This window comes from Poecilia reticulata, chromosome 5 (genome assembly GCF_904066995.2).
Source record: "Poecilia reticulata chromosome 5, P_reticulata-male-v2, whole genome shotgun sequence".
Taxonomy (NCBI): Eukaryota; Metazoa; Chordata; class Actinopteri; order Cyprinodontiformes; family Poeciliidae; genus Poecilia; species Poecilia reticulata.
In genome coordinates, this window is record NC_088834.1 from 1,856,292 (window position 1) to 1,879,230 (window position 22,939).

A 22,939-nucleotide genomic window follows, 5' to 3' on the forward strand; every position below is an offset into this window, starting at 1 on the left:
TGAAACGTCTTCAGAGCTTTATCGAACTTCTTCCATAAATAACTAGAGTTGCATAACTTCTAGTTATGGCTCTAGATGACGGTTTGGTCCAGAGCTGCACGTAGGATGTGAATCCTGGATGTTTGCAGCTTTAATTTTTGTCTTTTTGATGGAGTCCAACCAGCGGAGAAAAATCCTACATGAATCATTTCAGTTTGTCAGATTTGACCTTTTCTGGATGTGGACAACCGCAGATGGTCGAACTTATTTCTGTAATCAAAATTATGATAAAAATGAAATGGATCTCGGCGTAAATTAAGTGTAAACAGAGATTTCTCAGGAAGAGGCTGGATCTCAGTCAAACTTTCCTGAAAACAGAAATAAAATCTTCAAACTGATGATTTTAGGAAAAACTATTGTTTTTTTTCACTAATTTATGAGTAAAAATCAAACCAAAGTTCAGCTTCATGGTTTCTGCTGCAGAGGAAACTTTGTGAAAAAGCAACCAGCCAATCAGATCTCTGAATACATCTGACCAATCCCAGTCTGTGGATCTGGCAGCCAGGGAGTTTCTTATGTTTAGTTTGAACCCGGAATAAAAGAAAATCTGAAGAAGGTTCTGGAAACCCGTCGGCTGAGGGAGGAATTCCTGCGTTTTCTCCAGAGCAACCGGTCACAGAGCGTCTGTGTTCATTCAGTCTGCAGGAGCTCATTGTGAAGCCGTGACCTTCAGTAATCCAACAACAACAAAAAGGAGCGTCACGGTCCAGCATGGCGGGTCGGTGCCACGGTGGGCGTGCAGCTGCTCAGCACTCCTTTCAGTCATCCGCGCCTTCCAGACAAAACGCAACCAAACGGCAACCCGACGTTCTGGAACCGTCACAGGGAAATAGGAAAAACATGAGCTTTCATTCTGAAATCACCCCAAAAAGAGTTTAAGATAACAGGGATTACATTTTAGTCTCTATATAGAAACAGAGCAGGAAGAAAGGTTAAATTAATTAATTCAAATTCAAATTTTATCTTTATTTTCATTCTTTTTATTGAATTCACAGAGAAACATATTAAAATTGAAGTTCCCTGAATCTGTGATTGTGGAGAAAATATTCAACCAGTCCTTAGAAAAAAAATAGCAAAATGTGAAGAACATGTCAAATAAGACGGTTTTTCATGTCTGTGTTGGCAGAGAAATAACAAATGTTAACATTCAAGAAGAAAAATCACATTTTATTGAAATGTAAAAAAATGGCCAGCAAAAAACATGCTGTAAAATAAACAGTCATAATTCAGAACGGCTGAATTTAGCCTCATTTTAGAAAAGTATAACTAGTTTCCATGTCTTACAGTACCGAGAACAGGACGGACAGAAATCCTGAACAAATATTAGTAAAAAAAAGAAAATATGAAACTGGAAAACAGAATATTTATCTACAAACATTTACAAAGAAATTCCTCTAAAATCTGTAATTTTCTAACAAAAGTAACATAATTGTCTGCTCTACAGAACCTCCTGAAAATATTATTACATAAAATTATTTCTTGGGTTTTATTTTGTCTGCAGTTCCAGAACAAATAAAAAGTAACCAGAGAAAAGTTTTATTACCTTTTATTCTTCTGCATCAAAGAAACAAATGGGGGGAAAAACGAGGAAACGTCTTCTCAAAGTATCTCAGCTCTATTATTACATATCAGACTTTTACTGTTTGAAAATGTTAAAATAAAACCCAAGAATTCATAATCTCAAAAAGGATAATTAAAAAGATATTAAAAAGGGTTGTGTGGAGCAGTTCCAAGCAGCCAGTATCTTCCCTGCAGTGGTTAACAGTTTGAGGCTCAGTCACCATGGCTGCATTGGGTGAGCGAAACCCAATGACAATTTGTTTTTGCCCATATCCAAAGTTTTCACTGATTCTGATCTTTTCACCCTCCAATAAATAAAATCGGAGCTTCATATGTGGACCTGAATCTTATCCAGTAGTTTTCAAAGGTTCTGCAGTCCAAACGGTCATGTCGCATTTTATCCAACATGTGTCATAATTCTGCAGCAGAAGAAATCAGACTTTAAATCTGGATGCAAACAATGTCTGAAAATGATAATAATGAAGTGATGAAAACAGACTGAAGTCTGAGTCAGTGAACGCATCACATCCGAACCCCAGAATACAGACAAAGATGTGCACTCAGCTGTAATGGAAACACAGCTACGTTTAGTCATGTGGAATGAATTCTGCATGTAAGACGCTGATTATTCATAACTACTCCACACAACCTGGATGTGGAAAACACAAACTATCCCTTTAAATGGTCGTTTTGTGTTCGGGGCTCAGCAGGGCGTCCCGATGGCGGCTGCAGAGTCTTTCACTGCCTCACAGACGGCCTTTTCTGCCACCACGCTCTTCATCGCCTCCTCTTTCCCAGAGGGGGCGATGGAGGAAGGCGAGGGTGAGGAGGGTGAGGAGAGGGTGGAGGTGGGGGCGGTGGAGGCCGAGGATGAGGAAGAGGAGGAGTCAGGGAGGCACTCTTCGCAGCAGCAGCAGCAGCAGTCCATGAAGGCCTGGCCCAGAGAGCGGCAGAGGCACAGCAGCAGAACCGGCGTCGCCGAGCAGCGAACGAACAGCAGGAACTGTTCGACCAGAGCCAGCGCCGGCAGAACCAGAACCGGGGCGGACACGTAGGCCAGGGTGATGCTGCACACGCTGTGAGGCAGGTTACAGGTGACATACAGGGCAGTGAGCGCCATCACGGCGGTACGCAGCCTCTGCTCCCTCACCTGCTGCTTCTTCTTCCCCGAGGAGGAAGAGGAGGAGGAAGAGGAGGAAGAGCACCTGCTGGTCACCTTCTCAGCGCCGGGTTTCTGCGGCTCCCGCTGGGCCAGAACCCGCCTGGTCACCAGGTCGCAGGCCAGAGTGAAGAGCAGCGGCAGGCACAGGTAGCAGCCGAAGATCCACCACATGCGGGCCTGGTGGTAGGTCAGAACCAGCGCGTAGACGCTCTCCGGGAGCTCCGCCCACGGCTCGCGGACGCAGGCGTCCACCTTCACCCTGTCCGCCCTTAGAGAGGCCAGGAGGGAGGCCGCCGGCTGGTGCTGCGGCAGGTCAGAGGTCAGCGCCGGCAGGCTGACGGTCTGCTGGACGAGCTGCCACAGCAGCAGCTCTGGAGCCCCCAGCACCATGGAGCCAACCCAGATCACACCCACCTTGGACAGGATGGAGCGGCACGGCTCCACCTTCGGCGTCTGGTGGGGGGAGGGCGAGGTGGCGGCGTGGAAACGATCGATGCTCAGAGCGCAGAGGCTGAAGGTCGCCACGCCCAGAGAGGTCACCTGACAGAGGAGACAGTTTTCAGAACAGAACAACTGAAGATCCGATTCCCTCTCAGCTGCTCATGTTCATTAAAGTTTATCTCCAAAATCCCCTTAAAGGGGCAGTTTAATGTAAAATCATCATGTTATAATGTTATTCCCTTGTCAAACATTTATCAATTCTGGATTGATTCTTTCAATCTCCATGGCAACCATTCAGCTGTGCACAACGCCTGGTTGGACTTAGCCCCGCCTTCGAGATTTTACTTTAAGACATATCTGATATATTTAGCATTTTTCTAACTGAAGATAACAGTTTCTTGATTATGCTATAAAAAGGAACTATGTACCTGGAAAAATACATACAATCCTTCATTTTTGCATCAACTGAACAGATAAACAATCTCAGTGTTATTCCTAACATTAAATAATTTATGTGCATATCAAGACCAGCAACAACTCCAGCTAGAGAAGCACCTTCCAGAGCAGAGGGAGCATCACCTTCTGCCCTGCAGGCTGACAGTTCATGGAGGCTCGTCTGAACAGAAGGATGAAGATTTTGACCAACAGAAACAGATTCCTCCTCCCTCAGAGAGCGTAGTGAGATGAAACAGTTAAGACCCAGCTGAGGGTAATTACTGCTGAGATGTAATTAGCATGAGAAAGACTGAACTAACAGCAGATGGGGGCAGCTGGCAGCCTGACCCGCTTAAACGCTCCTCAGCAAAAAGAGCAATTAAAGAAAACGGTCATTAATTAGCAGGAAACAGATTCCCTTGTTTGCATGAAAAGAGGTGAAGACGCAGAGCCTTGATGAGGCTGGAGGGCCGACCTCGTTACGACCCGCTGCAGACGACATGCTCCTACAAATGAGGAGAAGCTCCAGTTCAGGGACCTGGGGGCCGAATGGAGCGCTGCAGAGACGGGAAACTAAAATAAACTCAACCAGCTGGTTGATGGTAATGGACAATTTAACTTTTGGCTTTGTATTTTTTCCTTATTGCACTTAATATTTAATCACTAAGTAAAATGTAACAGGGATCTGTTAGATATCAATAAAGTGGAGTAACTAGGAGCAACTCTCCTACTTACACCACTTCCTGTTCACTTCCTGTTCACATGTGAAGGTCATGACCTTCACATGACTCTCGGTATGTGAAGGTCATGATAAGAGGTGGGAGAGGGAAACAGGGCAGCAGGTTTCTAAGGAGAATATACATTTTGGATGTGATAACCCAGAGCTCTGAAAAATACTGCTGATATTCCAGCGCTCTCCTTGTTAGAACAGGATTTAATAAAACTCTAAAAGGCAAATGATTCAGTTCCCATTGACTTATTTAACAGAAAACTCCATAAAGTTGATGTTGTTGCCTGGATCCAGCAAATGGAAGGACGAGAGGACAGGAGCCAAGGACTGATCACCCTCAGATGGTTATCCTCAGTCTCCAAGCCTTGAAACATGGGAGCATCTGGACCCTCTTACCTGAAGTCTAACCGCTGCCTGATTCCACAAACTTCATAGAGGAGGAGCCAAAGTGTTTGGGCCTAATGTGGGTGGGTGATGGCCAAAGTTGGGACTATGGCAGTCTGATCCTGGTTCTTGGGATGTGGAACGTCACCTCTCTGGTGGGGAAGGATCCCGAATTGGTGTGTGAGTTTGAGAGATTCCAGCTAGAAATAGTTTGACTCACGTCGACACAGTGGCGCAAAAAGTGGGTATGCAGCGCATGCAACGCATAGGGGCGCAGCACCAGAGGGGGCGCCAAAACCCCGTCTGGAGGGGGCGGCACGCCAATGATGTTCTCCGCTACACTTCAGCGCGCCTTACGCTCCTTCACCTCGCGCACATAACGAGTAGGGCTGTTGTAAACGATTATTTAGTAATCGAGTAATCTATAGATTTTTCTTACGATTAATCGAGTAATCGGATAAAAACAATTATGAAATAAAATATTGGTAAATCTTCCATAACACCAGTGTTACTATCGGATATCAACATCAGTCTATTTTTCCACATTTGAGCTTCCCTACTAGTTACTGTTTTGTAGACCGGGGGAGCAACACGGGATATTTACGGCTCCTCCGTTCAGAAACTCATCTACCAGCCATGTTCCGCCTCCCGTTTGTTCAGACCGGGATGATATAAGTTTATTGTGCGGTTCGTCCGTAAAGCTGCTCTTACCCTGTAAGCATCAACCCTCAGCCGCCCGCCGTGTTCAGTCTCTCCGCTCACCTGTAGAAATCCTCCTCAGCTTCTTCCCGCCGTTCAACCAGCAGCTCCGGAGCAGAAAGGCTGCCGAACTCCCGACATCATTTTAAGGATGTTTATTGGTCCCACAAAAACGATGAAAACCCGGAATTATCACCAATCAGTAAAATCCCCGCGGGCCGAACTTGAAGATTGGACGTTATGCCGCTAACACGTAGCTTCCGTCAACAACTCAGAGGCGGAAGTCAGAGCTCCGCGCAACGCAAATAATGTTCCGGCTGAAACACGGTGCGCTAAATGATAAAACATAAATTAACGAAGCTTCGAGGCAGGTCAATTTTCCTCGAGGAATTTTAATAATCGAGGTACTCGAATCACTCGAGGAATCGTTTCAGCCCTAATAACAAGGTACATGTAGCGAGTTCTACCCTTCACGTATCGTCGCCCTGGGGGTGGGGAGGGAGTGAGTGAGCGTAGCGTCGCTCCTTCACCCTGACGCTCCTTCCCTCGTGGGGAGGGGGGCGCCGATCTTTGTTTTCGCATCCACCTGAATAATGTGTAGTTGCGCCACTGCGTCAACACATGACTCTGGAGCCTGTCTCCTCCCAAAGGGTTGGACACGCTTCTTTTTTTTACAGTTGATACGGTCCTATCGGCTTCATCAGGTTGTGATCGACAGCTTTTGCTGGAGTGATTCACAGGCAGTTGAGTGTGAAGCAACTGGGAGGAGAATCGGTGCTTCCAAATGTGAGACTATGGCCTTAGCCAGAAAGGGTAGAGGTCTGGGAGGAGGTTCTGCACCAAGTGGAGAAGCTTAAGTATCTCTAGCTCCAAGCTGAGGGAGAACTGGACTGGGAGATGGACAGATGGGTCGGTGCAGTGAAGCGGGTGGTGTATCAATCGGTCGTGGTGAAGAGACAGCTGAGACCTAATTTGTGTCAGACACAGAAAGTCTCCCTGACTTTTCTGACTGAGACTTTTCTTCTCCCTCCAAGGCCTGGTTGCCCCATTGAGACCTCAGATTCTCTCCAGCTGCACGGTCGAGACATCAGGTGACATGCGACTAAAGTGGAAACACTCTTGAAACCAACAGTTGTGTTTAAATCTGTGATTCTGCTCCAAAACCACTAAAACATGGAAGTAAACGGTCGCTTCACAGCTGAGGTTCTGGTTCTTCCTGACCCACTAATCCGGTTCACAAACTTTAAATATTTTCATTTTAGCTTGAAGACGTCAGAACCTGTGTCTCTGTCTTCACTCAGACCCAGCTGTGGATCTTCTGGCAGCTCAGCTCAGCAAACTGTTTGTTTCTGAGATCCGGCAAACAAGAGCTGCTTCATGCTTCACAAACAGAACCAAAGAGGCCAAACGGGTCACAACAGCCCGTTCTGTTCAGAGGGAAGCCGTCTGGAGCCAGGGACAAAGGGCCATTCATCAGTTTGCTTCACAGTCGCTCCAGCATGAGGAGTAAAAACAGCTCAGATGGAGAACTGGGTCTGAACTGAACGTGTTCACCGGCTGGAGATCAGGAGATGAACTCTGAATCTTCCATTAACATTAGATAATTACAGTAAAATCCTTTAAAAAGCAACAGCATCAGCCAATAATGTAATAAAACATAAGACAATCCGTCCGTCGTCTATGACTTCTTATCCGTGGGTTAGAAAAAATTAGTTTTGCCCCAAATGATCCCAAACAAATTCACACACCTGAGTCAGAAAAAATAACTGAGTATTTGTTGTTCGCTCTTTCAATCGAAAGTCACCTGCCATATCTTTATGTCATAAGTACCTGTGGTATTAATAGATTTCCTTTTAGTGAACGTTGTTTAACATTGAAGAAGATAGAAAATGTTGATTAATGCGATAACTGAAACCAGAGTTCATATATTTGCATTATTCTGCTGTGTTTGGCTGTTTGTCATGTGGCTTCAGTGAGGAATTACAGGTAGGATTTATGTTCATTGTTAATCAGTGAATTGTTTAGCATTTTTATTCTGTTGTTCTTACTCTAGTTTATGTTCATTATGTGTTAGTTTGTGTTAAACCATCAGAGTAACCATAACGGAGAGAGGTAGTCTTCATGAAGGTTGGAGTTTCAAACATGTAACCTCAAAAATGGTGGATTTTCCCGGGACACTGTTTCTTTCTGTAGCTGTAAGGTGCTACGCTACAATATGTTAGCAATTATCTGTGATGTTGTGTTTTATTGGTAATAAATGTTTGCTACACAAAACGAAAGTGGTGTATTTTTTAATTAACTGTGTGGAAATTGTTGACATGTTTTAGTCAAACTAAGTGCTACAACAACGAAAACCAGCTAAGTGAAGAAAACACAAACTGAAATCAATCGAGTTGCAAACTGAGTAACTTTTTCGTGGAAAAAATGGAAAAAGGAGTAGTTTTACTACGGTATTGTTTAATTTATCTAACATTTCAGAATATTTTACTCCTTGTGAGTAACTTCACTGAACATCTTTTAACCAAACATGCTTTAGAGACAGACAGACACATACTGAACGAGAATTGGTGCTTTGGATAATCTGATCACTTAAAGTGAGGAAATCAGCGGTCATGTGACCTACGTGTGTTTTGTATTAACCAACTAATAACATCTTTGCACATTTTTCTTTCTTCATAGTTGGTTTTATTTAAATGGCCGGAATTTTGACGTCATTTTTCGATTATTTTGTTACATAAAAAATATTTGCTGCAGGTTGGGATTTTATTTCTAAACTAAATAAAATTAAAGGTGGAGTTGTATTATTACTGAATCAAACTGACTTTTTCAGCTTTAATCAGGAGTCAACCTGCGGAACACCCGCGCATCTCGCGCGCATTTCCACTCTCTCACCTCCAGGTAGGGCACGAGCCGACAGGACAGGTCTCCTAGCAACCGCTTCAAGGTGAGCTCGTGGAAGATGACCACGGGAAGGCAGAAGAAGAGCACGAGGAAGTCCCAGAAGGCCAGTCCCGCGAGGATGCAGTTCCACGCGCTCTTCAGGTAGAAGCTGTGCCACACGATGCACATGAGCGCGAGGTTCCCCACGAGACCCGCCGCGAACAGCACGAGCGCGAGCAGCAGCACCGCGTACGCCCAGTAGGAGGCGTCCGTGACCGGGAGCAGCGGATTCAGGAGGCCCGCGGAGGAGTTGGCCCGCGGGGCGGAGGAGTGGCGGTGCGTCCGCGGCGTGGTGAAGAAGCCGCTCGGGTCGTCGTGTCTGCGGGGAGGACTGTTCTGGGAAACGGGGTCTCTTTTCCTGAAACTTCCATCTTTGGCTCCTCGAGTGACCCGCTTCAGGCTGAAAGTTTCCGTCCGGTTCGGCCCGGTCCTCTCCTCTGGCCCCGCAGCCAAACCCGCAGCATCCTCCGCCTGGAAGTCGACATCTGTGAGGACATGACGGAGGTCCGCGCTGCGCAGAAAGAGCAGAAAAAAGCAGCTGAGAAGCCTCATGGTTCCGCTGAGCCGCTGCTGTCCTGCATCTGCTGAGACTGAAGCAGGAGACAAATGTCCATGAAGCTGTGCGGGAGACGGTCCAACCTCCCTGTGGTCCTGATGGAGAAGTTTCAGAGTCCAAACAAGTTCAGCATCCAAGTTTACAGAAACAGCACAGAGGATCCGGTCAGACATTTCAAATTAAAGGCATTTAAATTTAAAACAATTTCAGAATTACAGAGGAATGCGAGGGAACAAAATGGAAATGTAAATACTAAAAATTAGTGATTACTTTTAAATAGACGTGTTATTTATTAAAATCAGGTTTTTCTGAATAAATGATGCCAATATGAGGTCCACTCATTCCAGAGACAAAGATGGATTCATTTCAGGTTTAGAGCAATATAAATAAAAATACTAATGAAATCATAAAAGGTATTTAATTTCCTGCAGGACACGTGGATGCTTAGAGGAACATTTAATCAATGCTAAATTTGTGTAAAGATGCTAGCTTGAATTTTTATTGTCGATGTCACAGATTCATTTATGTCAGATTTACTTCACCACAGAATAATTTTTTCAGTGTATAATTTGTTTACTGTTTCACCTTAAGGGGGCGCTATTCCACCACCGAAAGAGCGGCCTCCTCTCCACCAGCTGCTTCACCACGCATGCGTGTCTGTGTTCATATATTTTGTTAATGCATGTTTTCAGGAGCAAAAACTGAGACAGAACTTCAACTTATCATTTCTATATAATCGTTGATATTATCTATATCTATATATCTATATCGTTGATATTTCATTTTCTTTACAAATTTATGTAGATTCATCTTTCTGCATCTTCCAGGGATTAGATGCCAGCAGCCTTTTTTGTATTAAAACCTTGAGATGAAATCTGTTGTACTGAATGATATAATAATCTAAGTTATTAAGTGTCATGAGAATCGTCCTCCTGAAAAACGTTATTTCAGATTTCAGTGTAAAATTGTCTTTAAACGCCAAACTTTTTTTGTAACTGTCCATAAATCAATACCTAATTTCTTAAAATCAGTTAATCTGTTTGATGGGATTCTGAGAGTTTCCACTGCAACGGATGGATGTTGCAACCCTGTGTGACAAGTTGAACATGTCACTGAGACGAACTGCAGACTGAAATCACACAAAGTACAAACGTTTCTGTAATTGATTAAAGGCGGAAAGATTAGGTAAAGTATAGAAAACCCTATAAAAAGAATATGATGTTTATAAAAATGCATCTTTAAAATTATTTCTCTATAATCTAAACAATTAAACCATTATTTTAAAAGCATAAAAATTGTCATTTTTGATATTTAAAATTTTTCCACAACGCTGACATTGGGTTGTTTTTCTAATAAACATTTTCTTTTTCTCCAGGTTTCTAAATTGGCAACAATTTTAAACAAATGCTTGGAGTGTATTATGTAAGATTAATTGATTGTTTTTGTAATATACAGAAAATATCTAATTGTGATTTTCAGAACAGAACAATGACCATAATGATCACAGTTAACCGATATTCTAACATTATTCAACAAACAAGACATTTTCCCCACGTTATTGGTGAAATAATCTGAACTAGAAATGTATTTTATATATAAATGTTAAGGAATTATTGACTTAAACCAAGCGATTGCTTTGGTTCATTTGTCATTTAGATATGCATGTAAATACATATACCGTGGTAAAACAATACAGACATATATGCATCTACAAAATGGTAAAAGCTTTCTCTATTAAAGTTCACCAAAAAAAGCACATAATTTGAGATTATCGCCACAACCCCCCAAACTCAACGTTTACACTTTCATGTGAAAATGGCTGCAAATAGATGCACAATTGTACAATCATGCATCTTTGAAAAGCAGAAGTGCAGCTTCCTGCACAACCAAAAGAATTCAGCAAGTGGTTTCTGGACGGCACATGAGCAACAAAACACTTGTCTTTTCCAGCAGCACTTAACAGCGTTAAAACCAGCTGACCAAACATGCTGGACTTTGCTGGGGTTGCTAGGTAACGGGCTGGTCTTTGCTAGGTAACGACTTACAGCGTTAAAACCAGCTGACCAAACATGCTGGACTTTGCTGGGGTTTGTTAGGTAACGGGCTGGTCTTTGCTGGGGTTGCTAGGTAACGACTTACAGCGTTAAAACCAGCTGACCAAACATGCTGGACTTTGCTGGGGTTGCTAGGTAACGGGCTGGTCTTTGCTGGGGTTGCTAGGTAACGACTTACAGCGTTAAAACCAGCTGACCAAACATGCTGGACTTTGCTGGGGTTGCTAGGTAACTGGCTGGTCTTTGCTGGGGTTGCTAGGTAACGAGTTGAGGGGCAGTGCCTGCTCATTTGTGACGTTATAGTCCCAAGATTTTTGAAAAGCCTCATTTAATTGACATTTGGTTCTTAGAAGCAGTTGAGACACAAATGGAAGAACAAAAATGTGCATAACGTGTTTTTTTCATATGGGTCCCCTTTACGGGACTGGACAGAGTTAAAAGCTCTTAAAAACCAAGAAAATGAAACCTGATTCCCGACTTTCTGCTTCTCTTGTCTAAATGCGAATCATCTGGCTTTGAGACCAATAAACAATTTGCCAGTCATCCATGACCTCATTACTGCAGCAGTGGAAACAAAATCTAAGGAAAACTGTGATTTTACCATGGCTTTGGTAGTGCACTACGTTTGTCCTTATATATGAAGTTGGTTCTGATTAATTCAAAAACAAGACATAAAAAAGAGCAATATTCGGTCTAGAGATACAGATCAAACAGTTAAGGTCAGATTTGTTGCCACACTTGCCTGTAGAGTTGCCTAAACGCCTTGGTTGTGTTGTAAGTCAGGCTTTTAGCCCTGGAGCTTTTCCACCCAGGGTGAGACCATTTCACTGGAGCCCATTAAACCACTGATGACATTCTGATGCACAGGTGACACACTGATCACCTTCAGTGGAAACAAAACATTTGTTGTTTCTATAAATTCCTTTACTGAAGGAAAACAAATGTCAGCAGAGAACTACAGTTAAAAACATATTTTACGTCATGGTGTTTTTTTGTTTCTTCTTGTTTTCCATTAAATCCAACAAATATCATGTCCAGTTGATCCAGTCGCTCCATTTTGTTCCAAAATGTTTAAATTGATACAATTATCAATTCGACATAAACTGTAAGGTATTTTTGACCAATAAAGAGGTTTTCTACCTCACTTCTTTGTTTTTTTTTCTGTCACGTTCCTTAAATCAAGATAAAGTTTGAAAAACTATAAAAGTATATATTTTTATTATTAAATTACAGTCTTAGATAAATGTGAATCCTTAATTTAATGGTTTTCTATAAGTTGCTCTTTTGTCACATTTAAAAAATCTGAAAAATATTGTTTTAAAAATTACCAAAACATGAATTACTTTTAAGCTTAAAATTAAATAAAATTCTAATTTGAAAACTATGTAGTAAAATTACAAAATGTATCTTGAAAATGTTTTGCAACTTTGAGTCACACCCTTACAGAAAACTTCATCATTTGCAAAATCTGTTACTCATGACACCTGCTGCACTTTCTTTGGAATTTAAAATTTTGTTCCCAGCATGGATTCCTCCCATTCGGTAAATGTTGGGTGTGACGATGGCCTTTAAAAGCGGAAAGTGGAGAGTCGGCTCCCAGTTCAGTTCCAGACTGAAAGCCTTCAACCGTTTCATCGTCTCAAGAGGAAAAGCTGAGCAGGGAGACAACGATGTTCAACTCCAACGACTTCAGCAGCTCAGGCGGCTTCAGCGACACCGACGGCTTCCAGTGGTCCAATGGGTCCAGCAGCATTAATGGGTCCAGCACCAATGGGTCCAGCTCCATTAATGGGTCCAGCACCATTAATGGGTCCAGCACCAATGGGTCCAGCAGCATTAATGGGTCCAGCAGCATTAATGGGTCCAGCTCCATTAATGGGTCCAGCACCAATGGGTCCAGCTCCATTAATGGGTCCAGCACCATTAATGGGTCCAGCACCAATGGGTCCAGCTCCATTAATGGGTCCAGCTCCATTAATGGGTCCAGCACCAATGGGTCCAGCAGCATTAATGGGTCCAGCACCATTAATGGGTCCAGCTCCATTAATGGGTCCAGCACCAATGGGTCCAGCAGCATTAATGGGTCCAGCACCAATGGGTCCAGCTCCATTAATGGGTCCAGCACCAATGGGTCCAGCACCAATGGGTCCAGCTCCATTAATGGGTCCAGCACCAATGGGTCCAGCTCCATTAATGGGTCCAGCACCAATGGGTCCAGCACCATTAATGGGTCCAGCACCAATGGGTCCAGCTCCATTAATGGGTCCAGCTCCATTAATGGGTCCAGCACCATTAATGGGTCCAGCTTTCTCAAAAACCGGTTCAAAAATCACCGACATTCAGGTACAGTATAAAAAACATCAATGTTTATAGAAACTGTATTTTTATTGAATGCAGTTAAATGAAAAGCTTTTATAAGTTTTACACTGAGGCTTAAACTCTGATTAATTTAGCCATCAATTAAAATATCAGTGAAACTGGCATATTCATTTTTAACATTTAATTTTAATTTTTTTAAATTAAAAAATACAGTAAAAAAATGCAAATAAACAAGTAATGAAATTAATTTTTTTATGTAAGAAAATAAACGTTTTATTGCCTAAAATGCAATAACAATATTCCTTTAGTGATTTTTGGATTTTTTTGGATTAAGAGTTAAATTATTGGAAAGCAATAGGTGATTATTTTTACAGAATTAGAAAATGGTGAATTTATAACTGTGAATTGATTATACACAAAGGTAAGTGAAAATATATATTTTTGTACAGTTTTGGCTTAATTATAGCTCTGAACATTTTTAAAAAAATAACGAATTCATCATGATTAATATGACTAATTGTTTAAGCCCTGATATCGACCTCAGCCCAGTAGTAAGTCAGTTTTATCTGAGTATTTTTTATTTATATATATCTGCTGATGTGACTTGTGGCCATTCATAATTAGCAGATAAAGGGAATCGGTGTTCAATTACATTTCAACAGATCACATTAAAAAATATATTAGAAAGTTAACAAAAAAGAATAACTGAACGCAGATTTTAAGATTTTAATTGTGAAAGAAAAGGACACTTCTTGTCAAAACTCACCAAAACATTCAATTACATTCGATGCAAGAGAAACTAAGTATTTTTTGTTTTCTCAGACGCATATTTCACCTAAACAATACAAACCCAACACTCTGTTTTTTAACTGTATCTGTCTGTAATCTGCAAAAGAAATGCATTTCTATTATCCTGTGAAGAAAATTGTTTTCTTGCAGCATCAAGTTGAAACTAAATTTCTTATTAAATACTTTCATAAAAATTTGCCTAATGTTTTTTTACACTTGATAAGATCTTCGTTTATCAGTGAAATTACATTTTTAGATTTTTTTAACGTTTCCATTTTCCCTCCAGCTTTTCAGGAAGTGGACCTGCACAGTGCGACCAACAACAAGGCTCACCACAGCAGCTCCATCTCAGAGAAGCAGCTGATTGTGAGGAGAGGCCAGCCGTTCAACATAACCCTGAAAATGACTCAACCTTTCAACCCCGACTCTGATCAGCTCACCATGAAAGTTGTGACTGGTTTGTTCTTTTTTTTAATTATTTTTTTAAAATGTTTTTTGTTTTTTGTTCTCTGTTTAATTTATTTGACTGTTAAGTTGTCAAAGGTGTTGCTCACTTGTTTCGAAAACATTCTCACATATTAGCGTTAATAAATACAATTGAATTGTGTTTTTTTTCGCAGGAAAACATCCATCTCAGGAGCAAGGGACGATGTCATCGTTTGGTTTTCCAGACAAAGTGAAACGTTCATCACGTGCTAAAGCAGTCTGGAGAGCAGAGCTTCAGGAAAACAGCCTTCCTGAAACAGGAACGTTGGCTCTAACGATAACGCCGCCCGCTGACGCTCCGGTCGGGGAGTACAAACTTTCTGCAGGACTTAAAGCCGAAGAAAAGGAGTTGGCACAACTCTTTGTGCTCTTCAACCCTTGGTGTTCTGGTAGGACATTTTCTGCTTACTCATCAACAAAAGCCAAAGTGATTGCTCACTCCTATCAAAATGGTGGACAATTTCTGCGTATTTTAATCATTGATAAGACACTGACTGCGCATAGCAACCACACACGACCCCACTTAAACAAAATCCTTCATGTTGATTCATCTATATAATTTTCTCTTTGTGTAGATGACTGGGTGTTTCTGCCTAACGAGGCGGAGAGACAAGAATACGTTATGAACCAACATGGAATAATCTACACAGGTTCTGATCAACACATTAATGGACTTTCCTGGGACTTTGGACAGGTAGAAGATGCTAAACATGAGGAATGCTTGGTGTACTATTACTTTGAAAAAACACCCAAACTGTTTGTTTTCTCTTAAAAAAAAGGAAAAATGTGTCCTAGAATAAATTTTATATTAGTTTAATACACTCAAGTATTTGCCTTGGTTGCAAATACTTTAATTTTTAATAAATGTTGCTGCATAAGATATGAATATTTTTCTTTCCTTTCAGTTTGAAGAGGACATGGTGAAGATATGCCTGAAGTTACTCGACCTCAGCAGGAAACACAAGCGGGATCCGGCTGACGACGTTTCTGCTCGCTGTAACCCCATCTACGTCAGCCGCGTCATGACCAACATGGTAGGAACTGCTCTATATATGTCATATTACATTTTGTGTAAATTAAGAAAACATTCACTTTCGTTTATAGATAGATTTTAACCGAATGTGGGATTACTGCCAGGTCTAAACGTAAATTTATCTAAACAATTTCAAATTTAATGTAGCGTTTATGATAAAAAATAAAAATAAAAATCTGTGTTTTCTCATTTAGAATAATAACATAACTAAAAACTTCTAAACTAATTCAGTTGGAAACATAAATGAGCTCTTTATTTTTTATTGTTCCCTTCAGGTTAACAAAGAACAAATGAACGATGGCGTCCTGAGGGGAAACTGGTCAGACGATTTTAAATATGGCTTCCCACCGACCCACTGGAGCGGCAGCTACGCCATCCTGAAGCTGTGGTTCGCCTCCTTCTGCAAGGCTGTCAACTACGGGCAGTGCTGGGTGTTCGCCGGCGTCCTGTGCTCAGGTGAGATCACCCAGAAAGCAGTGGGAAGCTAATTACTTTGTGGGTATGTATGCACATGTTTTCACTTGTTCTACTGGTTTTGTTTTTGTTTTTAAAACCTGTTTGAAATAATTATAATAAAAGAGAAAATCTGGTTTTAAGGTTAGGTGTTCAGGTTCAAATTAAGAAGTGGAGATTTAGCAGGGATGTGATGTTGGTGGACGATGTTTCTCATTTCCCAGCGTCATGATGAGGAAAAACTTTTTTAAAATGGTGGCTATTATGAGTTATTTTTAATTTTATGTTTTCATGGGAAACATTTTTGGCCTTTTCTTTCTGCCTTTACCACATGATATTTTTATTTAATCTCATTTTTCTGTTTCATTCGACTGAATTCGTGAACATTCACTCACCAAATCTACATTTTTATTTATTCAGCTGATAAAAATGTGACCACTAGGGGGAGCTGTATGTTACACAGCACTAAACATTCATTAGAGTTTTTATTAAATATCAAGCAAACAGATGAATGTTTAATTTGTCAGGTAACAGATTTTATTTTAGGTTTACAAAGAGGATGATGTTAAAGGGCTAAAATAAGCTGTAAGGAGAATTATTACACTAAAGATGTGATGTGAAAGATATGATAATTAACCCAAGTCGTGCTGTGTTTGGTTCCAGTGATGCGCCTGTTGGGAATCCCCTGCCGTGTTGTCACTAACTTCGAGTCCGCTCACGACTCCGACGCTAACTTGACCATCGACACCTACTATGGAGAATTTGGTGTCAAACCGAAAAAGTCCAATGACAGCGTCTGGTAAAATACACTCATTTCTCCTTCTGAGATGCACATTATCCTTAGATTTAATCTTCAAGCACAGGAATCAAAAGCCAGAAATGTTAATTTCACAGTTTTAGTTTAGCTGACTTGTGCAATGACAATAGACACTCATGCATTTCCCTGTTGGGTTGTATGTAAAGGAACTTCCACGTCTGGGTAGAGGGGTGGATGAGACGACCGGATCTGGGAGAGGACGGCCGATACGACGGCTGGCAGGTTCTGGACGGAACGCCGCAGGAAAAGAGTGAAGGTACCGAACCGTGGGTTTCAAATTTGGAGTTGTATTTACAGAATTGATTTGATATTTATTGATCTCAATCTGTCTCTGTTCAAAGTAAAGTAAAAGCGCTGTTAAAATGTATAAAAATTAGATGCAAGAGGAAAAATAAATAAAAAAACAAAAAAATAAATAAAAAGTAACATTTCACCACTCATATTATGACTATTATGGAAATGTCACATACTGTCACCACACTGTCAGAAAGAAACACTTTCAGCAGTAGAGTTTAGGATTTCACTACAGAGTGAGTTTTTTACTCTTTGTTTGGCTCTTTCTTTATTTTTCCAGAGCCTCCGACGGTCCTAACACCCGGCGGTCACAGAATGTGGTGCAACACCGGGATGTTAAACTGCCATTTGTCTTGCAGGTGTGTTCTGCTGTGGTCCAGCTCCAGTAGCGGCCATCTTGAACGGGAACGTTGACCTGAAATATGACGTACCTTTTGTCTTCGCTGAGGTCAATGCTGACCGTGTTACCTGGCTGGTCAGTAGGCAAAACATTTACACTGTCAGACTCACATTTAGGGATAAACATGAAAAAGAAAAGGAGACGCATGTATTTATGCAACTGGATTAAATTTATAGACATGTTGCATCGTTTAGTTCTGAAAATTGCGCACAAGGCTGGAGGGCAAAAATACTACAACATTATGAAACCTGGAGATGTGGGTCTGATTAATTTAGCGCGGTGCGCCACAGCAGAGGGAAAAATAACGCAGACAAACTGTTGAACTACTCAGAAACGCTCGTATTCTTCTATTTTCTTGCACTTTGTGTCGGTTTTGCTACATGCTCGTTGCTTGTTGCCACGGCAACTGGCTGAGAACAACACCACAAATGTATCAGGATTCAACACCAAAACAACAACAACAACAAAAATCCACTCTGACATTTTGCATTACAGATGTAAATTTTCAGGCTTGATTTTTATCTTTGGAATAAGTGATTGATGTGGCAGATTAGCTAATCTATCACTTTAGCAAATTTAAACAGCTGCTCAGCTGATGATCTGTCAGAGTTGGTGTGTAGGTCACATTTTATTTATTGTTTTATAGTTGAACTGAAACGCCAAATTCCACAGCACATCTACATGTTACGGTTTTCAAAGTCAAGCTAGCATAGCTGACCTACTTCTCTCTCTCCCCCAATTTTTTAGTAAAACTTTTTCCTAACCTTATCTAGTTGTCATACTGTTTACAATTGGTTGTGAAGCACAGCATCCTTTCTTGTTTTGTATGTTACTCATACATTTAAGATTTACTGCGTTATGTTGACAACTTGATAGCAAAAAAAAAAAAAAAAACATTTCTTGCCCTCCAGCAGGGAAAAGGGGGTCAGGATCTTTGCAATGTGTCTACAGTAGTCTTCATCCTATCATGAAACTTTATTGTTATATTTCTACAAGACGAATGTAAAGAAACACACTGATAATATCTGACATCAAACTGCTGGCCTTGCTGAAGTCTTGTGTTTTACACTGATGTTTTCCTGTGATTCCAGATCAAAAGGGATGGATCCAAGGTGCAGATGAAGTCTGACACCAGGAGTGTTGGACAGTACATCTCCACCAAGGCGGTTGGTTCCAACCGCCGGATGGACATCACGAGTGCCTATAAATACACAGAAGGTGAGCAGACAGACACACCAGACACAATCCTTTCAATGCTTTTTATTCGCCGTGTTGTTTTAATTCACCAAAAGGTGCGTTTAGGCGTCTGTGTAGGACCCCCACACCACCAGGGGGCCTCCAAGAGCAACAGGCTAGAATGATAATATACAAATATTTAAAATAGTATTGAATAATATAAACTAAATGCTGCTTCACATGGAAAAACAGGGCCAAAACTACCTCTCAGAATTCACTTCCTTCTTTTTGTGAATAAATTTGTTCAACATGTTATTTTATATTTTTCCAGCATCAATAGACTTTCACATTATTTCTCTGGATTTGACTTTAAAGTCCCTCATGTTTGAATTCCAGTTGTTTTTGCATTTTAAGCGCCTTTATCATTAGTTTAGAGGTTTTCATTACTTAATCTGTGCTCAAAGTTTCTGTTAAGTTTAATACAAGTTGTGAAAAGTATTTCTGCCGAGGATCCTCTTACTCACAAACATACTTGTCGAGCAGCCATTTTGAAAAAGGTGTGGTAGCGTAGAAGTATATATGTAGCATAATAATTTGGACTCAGAAGCATAAAATACTAATTATACTGCAATTTTAATTGTGCAGACATGAGTAAATATACTTTAATCAAAGATGATGAACTAGAACATTTTTTTTTTTTCTGGTAAATGTTGAATAATGTGACTCCATTGGGTTTCCTCTCTGGATTACAGGATCGGCGCGGGAAAGGGACGTTTTCAGATACGCCCTGACCAGACTGGACGCTGATTCAAGAATTGCAGTGTGTCCAATAGCTGTCGAACCTGAAGCACCGGTCATAAACGACACCACAGACGCAGAGAATGGCCATGCAACTCCGCAGCTGATTGTTAAATTTGAAGAGGTATGTCATTAGCCTCTGTTAGCGTGTTTACTGCTCAGCGTTTCAGTTCCAGTTTCAACTAAATCTGACTTTGCTTCATCATGCAGTTACGGCAATATACATTAATAAAACTACCAAATGTTTTACAAAGATGTAAGGAAAAGTCTAAACATATTATTTTATTTTCCACAATATTCTACTGAGAGTTTATCCAATGTGGTCATGTGACTCCCACAGAAGATTATGGAGCTAAATTGGGACCATAAAGTTTGTTTCAAATAAAAATAAAAATATGAAACTGAAAAAAAACAAAAAACATCTTAAATCTGAAAAGTATTTTTGAAAATTTTTTTCAATTTCACAGGTTTTTTTCCCTTTGGTTTCAAAACACTGTTTTTCAGTTTGAAATCTTTATTTTCACTTTTTCTCGGTTTCAAACCTTTTTTGTTCCAGTTTCAAAAATAATTTTTCAGTTTCAAACTTTTTTTCTAGTTTTAATTTTTTTTTTTGTTTCAAATAATTTTTTTCTTTTGAACAAACTTTCTGACCCTAATTTAGCTCCATATATGTCACTTAAGGTTGTTTTGACCAGCAACATCTTATAAGAATCATTTGACCAAAATGTGGATCAAAACTAAAATAAATGGGAAAAACATCAGAAAACAATGAAATGGACAAATTGCAAAGTATTGGTAACAAATGGGATGAAATGACAAACTGTAAAAAAGTAAAACCCAGAATAAACAATACACACATGTTCTTGGTCTGTCTTCTTTCTTTGAATTTAACTAATGCAGGAGTCTGCACCAGTGAAGGGTCAGGACGTGAAGAAGAACCTGATGCTGAGAAGTGAAGGCAGCGCTGCCAGGATGCTGTCTGTCAACATCAACGTCCAGGCCATGACGTACACCGGCCAACCAAAAGGAAACATCCAGAATGAGGTCGTCCAGAAACAACTGCTTCCTGGAAAAGGTGATTTAGTCCACTGTAACGAAGCTCTAATAGAAATAGTCCGGTAATAAGTCCGGCTCGTTCGGGAGGAGTGGATGTGAAGTCTAATTCTGATGCGGGCTAAAAATTAAACTCTGGTCCACCGACAAACCTCAGTCTGGGTTCGATTGAAGTCAACTACGTTGTGGTTCAAAGTGTAGCTGACCGGAGGCCGCTTCAGAAGCAGGAAGTGGGCTACAGCGCAGGGCATTCTGGGTAAATACATCCAAAACAAATGTGCTAGCTTAGCACTAGCGGGAGAAATGGCTTCTGGTGTTTTACGAAAAATGAAAGAGAAATCCTACAGTCGCTGAAGTCAGATGCTACTCTGTTTTTGTTTTCAAATTGTGCTCAGGTTTTTGTGTTGCTTCCTTCAGTTGTTCTTGGTGTAGCGCCCCCACAGGTGAGGAGGGGAATACGTCTTTTAATTAGTTTGGATTGTTGGACACAGCGCAGTGTGGAATCAAACCCCAACAGCTGAAAATGTAACAAATGTTGCAACTTTGGTCTCTAATCAAACCAAGTTTACCTGGCTATCAGGTGTGAAAACACCCTGAAGTTTGTGGAAATCTTTAAATTTGATCTTTTATCTTTCAGATCTGACCATCCCCATCCAGATCCCGTACGTCACCTACAGTAAATACATGGTAGACTGCCAGACCATGAACATTTCAGCCATGATCACTGACCTCCAGAACGATGAGACCTACCTGGCAGCGAACCGCGTTGTGCTGAAAGACCCTCCAATCACCATCACTGTGAGATTCTGTTGTTTTAAACTCCCCTCTTACTAAATTCACAGTTGGGTAAAACCAGCTACATTTATTTGAGTAATATATTTAAACTTTTTACTTTTACTCGAGTCATTTTATTATGAAGTATTTCTACTCTTACTTGAGTAAAATTTCTGGATTTTTTGCCCTCTGAATGAAAATCAAACATGTTTTAACCCAAAATTAACCAATTAACAAACACACACCTGCACTTTCTGTTAAAGTTTCATAAGAGTTGCATTAAATGATTACTTTTCCTGATTTAACATTATTTATGTGAATTATTTTCAGTTTGATCTCTAAAATACCAACATTTTCACTTAACTTTATATTATGATCCATAATTTGTTAAATGATTGATAATATGATCAGTTACTCATTACTAGACTGTTTACCAAATACTTTTTTTCTCCTACTTGAGTATAATTTTTGGCTACTCTCTCCACATCTGCCTAAAAATGTAATTTTTTTTAACTCATTTATTTAATTTGCATCTCCACTTCCTTCTTTTGTATAAAGACGTTTTCTGTGTTTTTGTTTCAGGTGTCTGATGAGGCCAGAGTGAATCAGAAATTGAGTGTCTTGGTGACGTTCATGAATCCGATCAGCGAGACGCTGACAGATTGCTCTCTGACTCTCTCTGGAACTGGACTTATTGATTGGGAGCAAACAGTCAAGTATGTTTGTCCGTGTTTACCTGCAGGACAGGTGTTGAAAAGGGGAGAAACCTGACTCTTGTGTTTTTGTGTCGCCCACAGACTTGAAGATCTGATGCCAAATAAGAAAATGAGTGTGGAATTAAGCGTCGTTCCCTACAGGAGCGGGGAGAGGACTCTACTGGCCGACTTTGACTGCGCCGCTTTCAGAGACATCAAGGCCAGCTGCGTCGTTAATGTCAGACCTTAAACTCCAGAAAGAAAAATGTGACGCGTTTGTTTCTGCTAACGGCTTTATGACTTGTTCTGAAGTAGTGGGATCATTGAAATCGGAGAATATTGTTTGAATTAATTGTTTTAGGTTGTTTCTTTATTTTTAAATTTAAAACTTGACTTTCTAAGGGGAACAATGAAAAACTTGTAGCAAGAAGACACTCAGGTGCTGGGAATTTAATTTAATCATGACTTTCTGTTGTATTATTGTTTTAAACTTATTACAGGTCCTGCTTTCACTGGTATTTTTCTCCAGACCAATTTATTCTTAATCTTGTTGATATTTTTTATAATTTAAGGCTTAAGGTTTACACAAATCTGGCTTTTTTTTTACTGTTGAAGTTTGGTATTAGTTACCAAAGTGTTTCACACTTTAAAACAGAACTTTAATGTGTGTTGACACCTAAGCAGTAATTTTAGTTGTCTCTTAATCTTTCGTCTCTTGGAATTGGAACCAAGCAGAAGTTTCACCTTCGTTTGGTTCAGTTTATTTTTGTGTGTATTAAGTTTGTAAAGTTTGACTTTATCAAATACGACTTCAGACTGTTACAATCTACTTTGGCAATAAAAATGACAAAT

The 22,939-nt window shown here is 40.5% G+C and overlaps 2 protein-coding genes across 2 annotated transcripts; one reads left to right on the plus strand and one right to left on the minus strand.

Moving 5' to 3' along the window:
* Window positions 1-1,185: 1,185 nt before the first annotated feature.
* LOC103464291 (G-protein coupled receptor 37-like 1) lies at window positions 1,186-9,061 on the minus strand. The gene is made up of 2 exons (XM_008408282.3): window positions 8,343-9,061; window positions 1,186-3,301 (listed from the first exon to the last, which is right to left on the minus strand). The coding sequence occupies exons 1-2, from the start codon at window positions 8,940-8,942 to the stop codon at window positions 2,303-2,305; spliced, it is 1,599 nt and encodes a 532-aa protein (XP_008406504.2). The 5' UTR covers window positions 8,943-9,061; the 3' UTR covers window positions 1,186-2,302.
* LOC103464361 (protein-glutamine gamma-glutamyltransferase E-like) lies at window positions 9,062-22,513 on the plus strand. Its single transcript, XM_081606780.1, has 15 exons — window positions 9,062-13,343; window positions 14,395-14,565; window positions 14,729-14,983; window positions 15,170-15,288; window positions 15,500-15,628; window positions 15,903-16,083; window positions 16,744-16,879; window positions 17,044-17,153; window positions 17,551-17,666; window positions 18,683-18,809; window positions 19,520-19,689; window positions 20,466-20,640; window positions 21,256-21,416; window positions 21,975-22,108; window positions 22,190-22,513. Exons 1-15 carry the CDS (start codon window positions 12,671-12,673, stop codon window positions 22,335-22,337), a joined length of 2,805 nt encoding a protein of 934 aa, XP_081462906.1. The 5' UTR covers window positions 9,062-12,670; the 3' UTR covers window positions 22,338-22,513.
* The last annotated feature ends 426 nt before the right edge of the window (window positions 22,514-22,939 follow it).

What these genes read in the sequence shown, in the direction of transcription:
- LOC103464291 (XM_008408282.3), bottom strand. Translation starts at nt 8,942, where the DNA reads ATGAGGCTTCTCAGCTGCTTTTTTCTGCTCTTTCTGCGCAGCGCGGAC. An exon ending in GGCTCGTGCCCTACCTGGAG is followed by an intron (nt 3,302 to 8,342) that starts GTGAGAGAGTGG and finishes CTCCTCTGTCAG; the next exon opens with GTGACCTCTCTGGGCGTGGC.
- LOC103464361 (XM_081606780.1), top strand. Translation starts at nt 12,671, where the DNA reads ATGTTCAACTCCAACGACTTCAGCAGCTCAGGCGGCTTCAGCGACACC. An exon ending in AAGTCCAATGACAGCGTCTG is followed by an intron (nt 16,880 to 17,043) that starts GTAAAATACACT and finishes TTGTATGTAAAG; the next exon opens with GAACTTCCACGTCTGGGTAG. An exon ending in GATTGGGAGCAAACAGTCAA is followed by an intron (nt 22,109 to 22,189) that starts GTATGTTTGTCC and finishes TGTCGCCCACAG; the next exon opens with ACTTGAAGATCTGATGCCAA.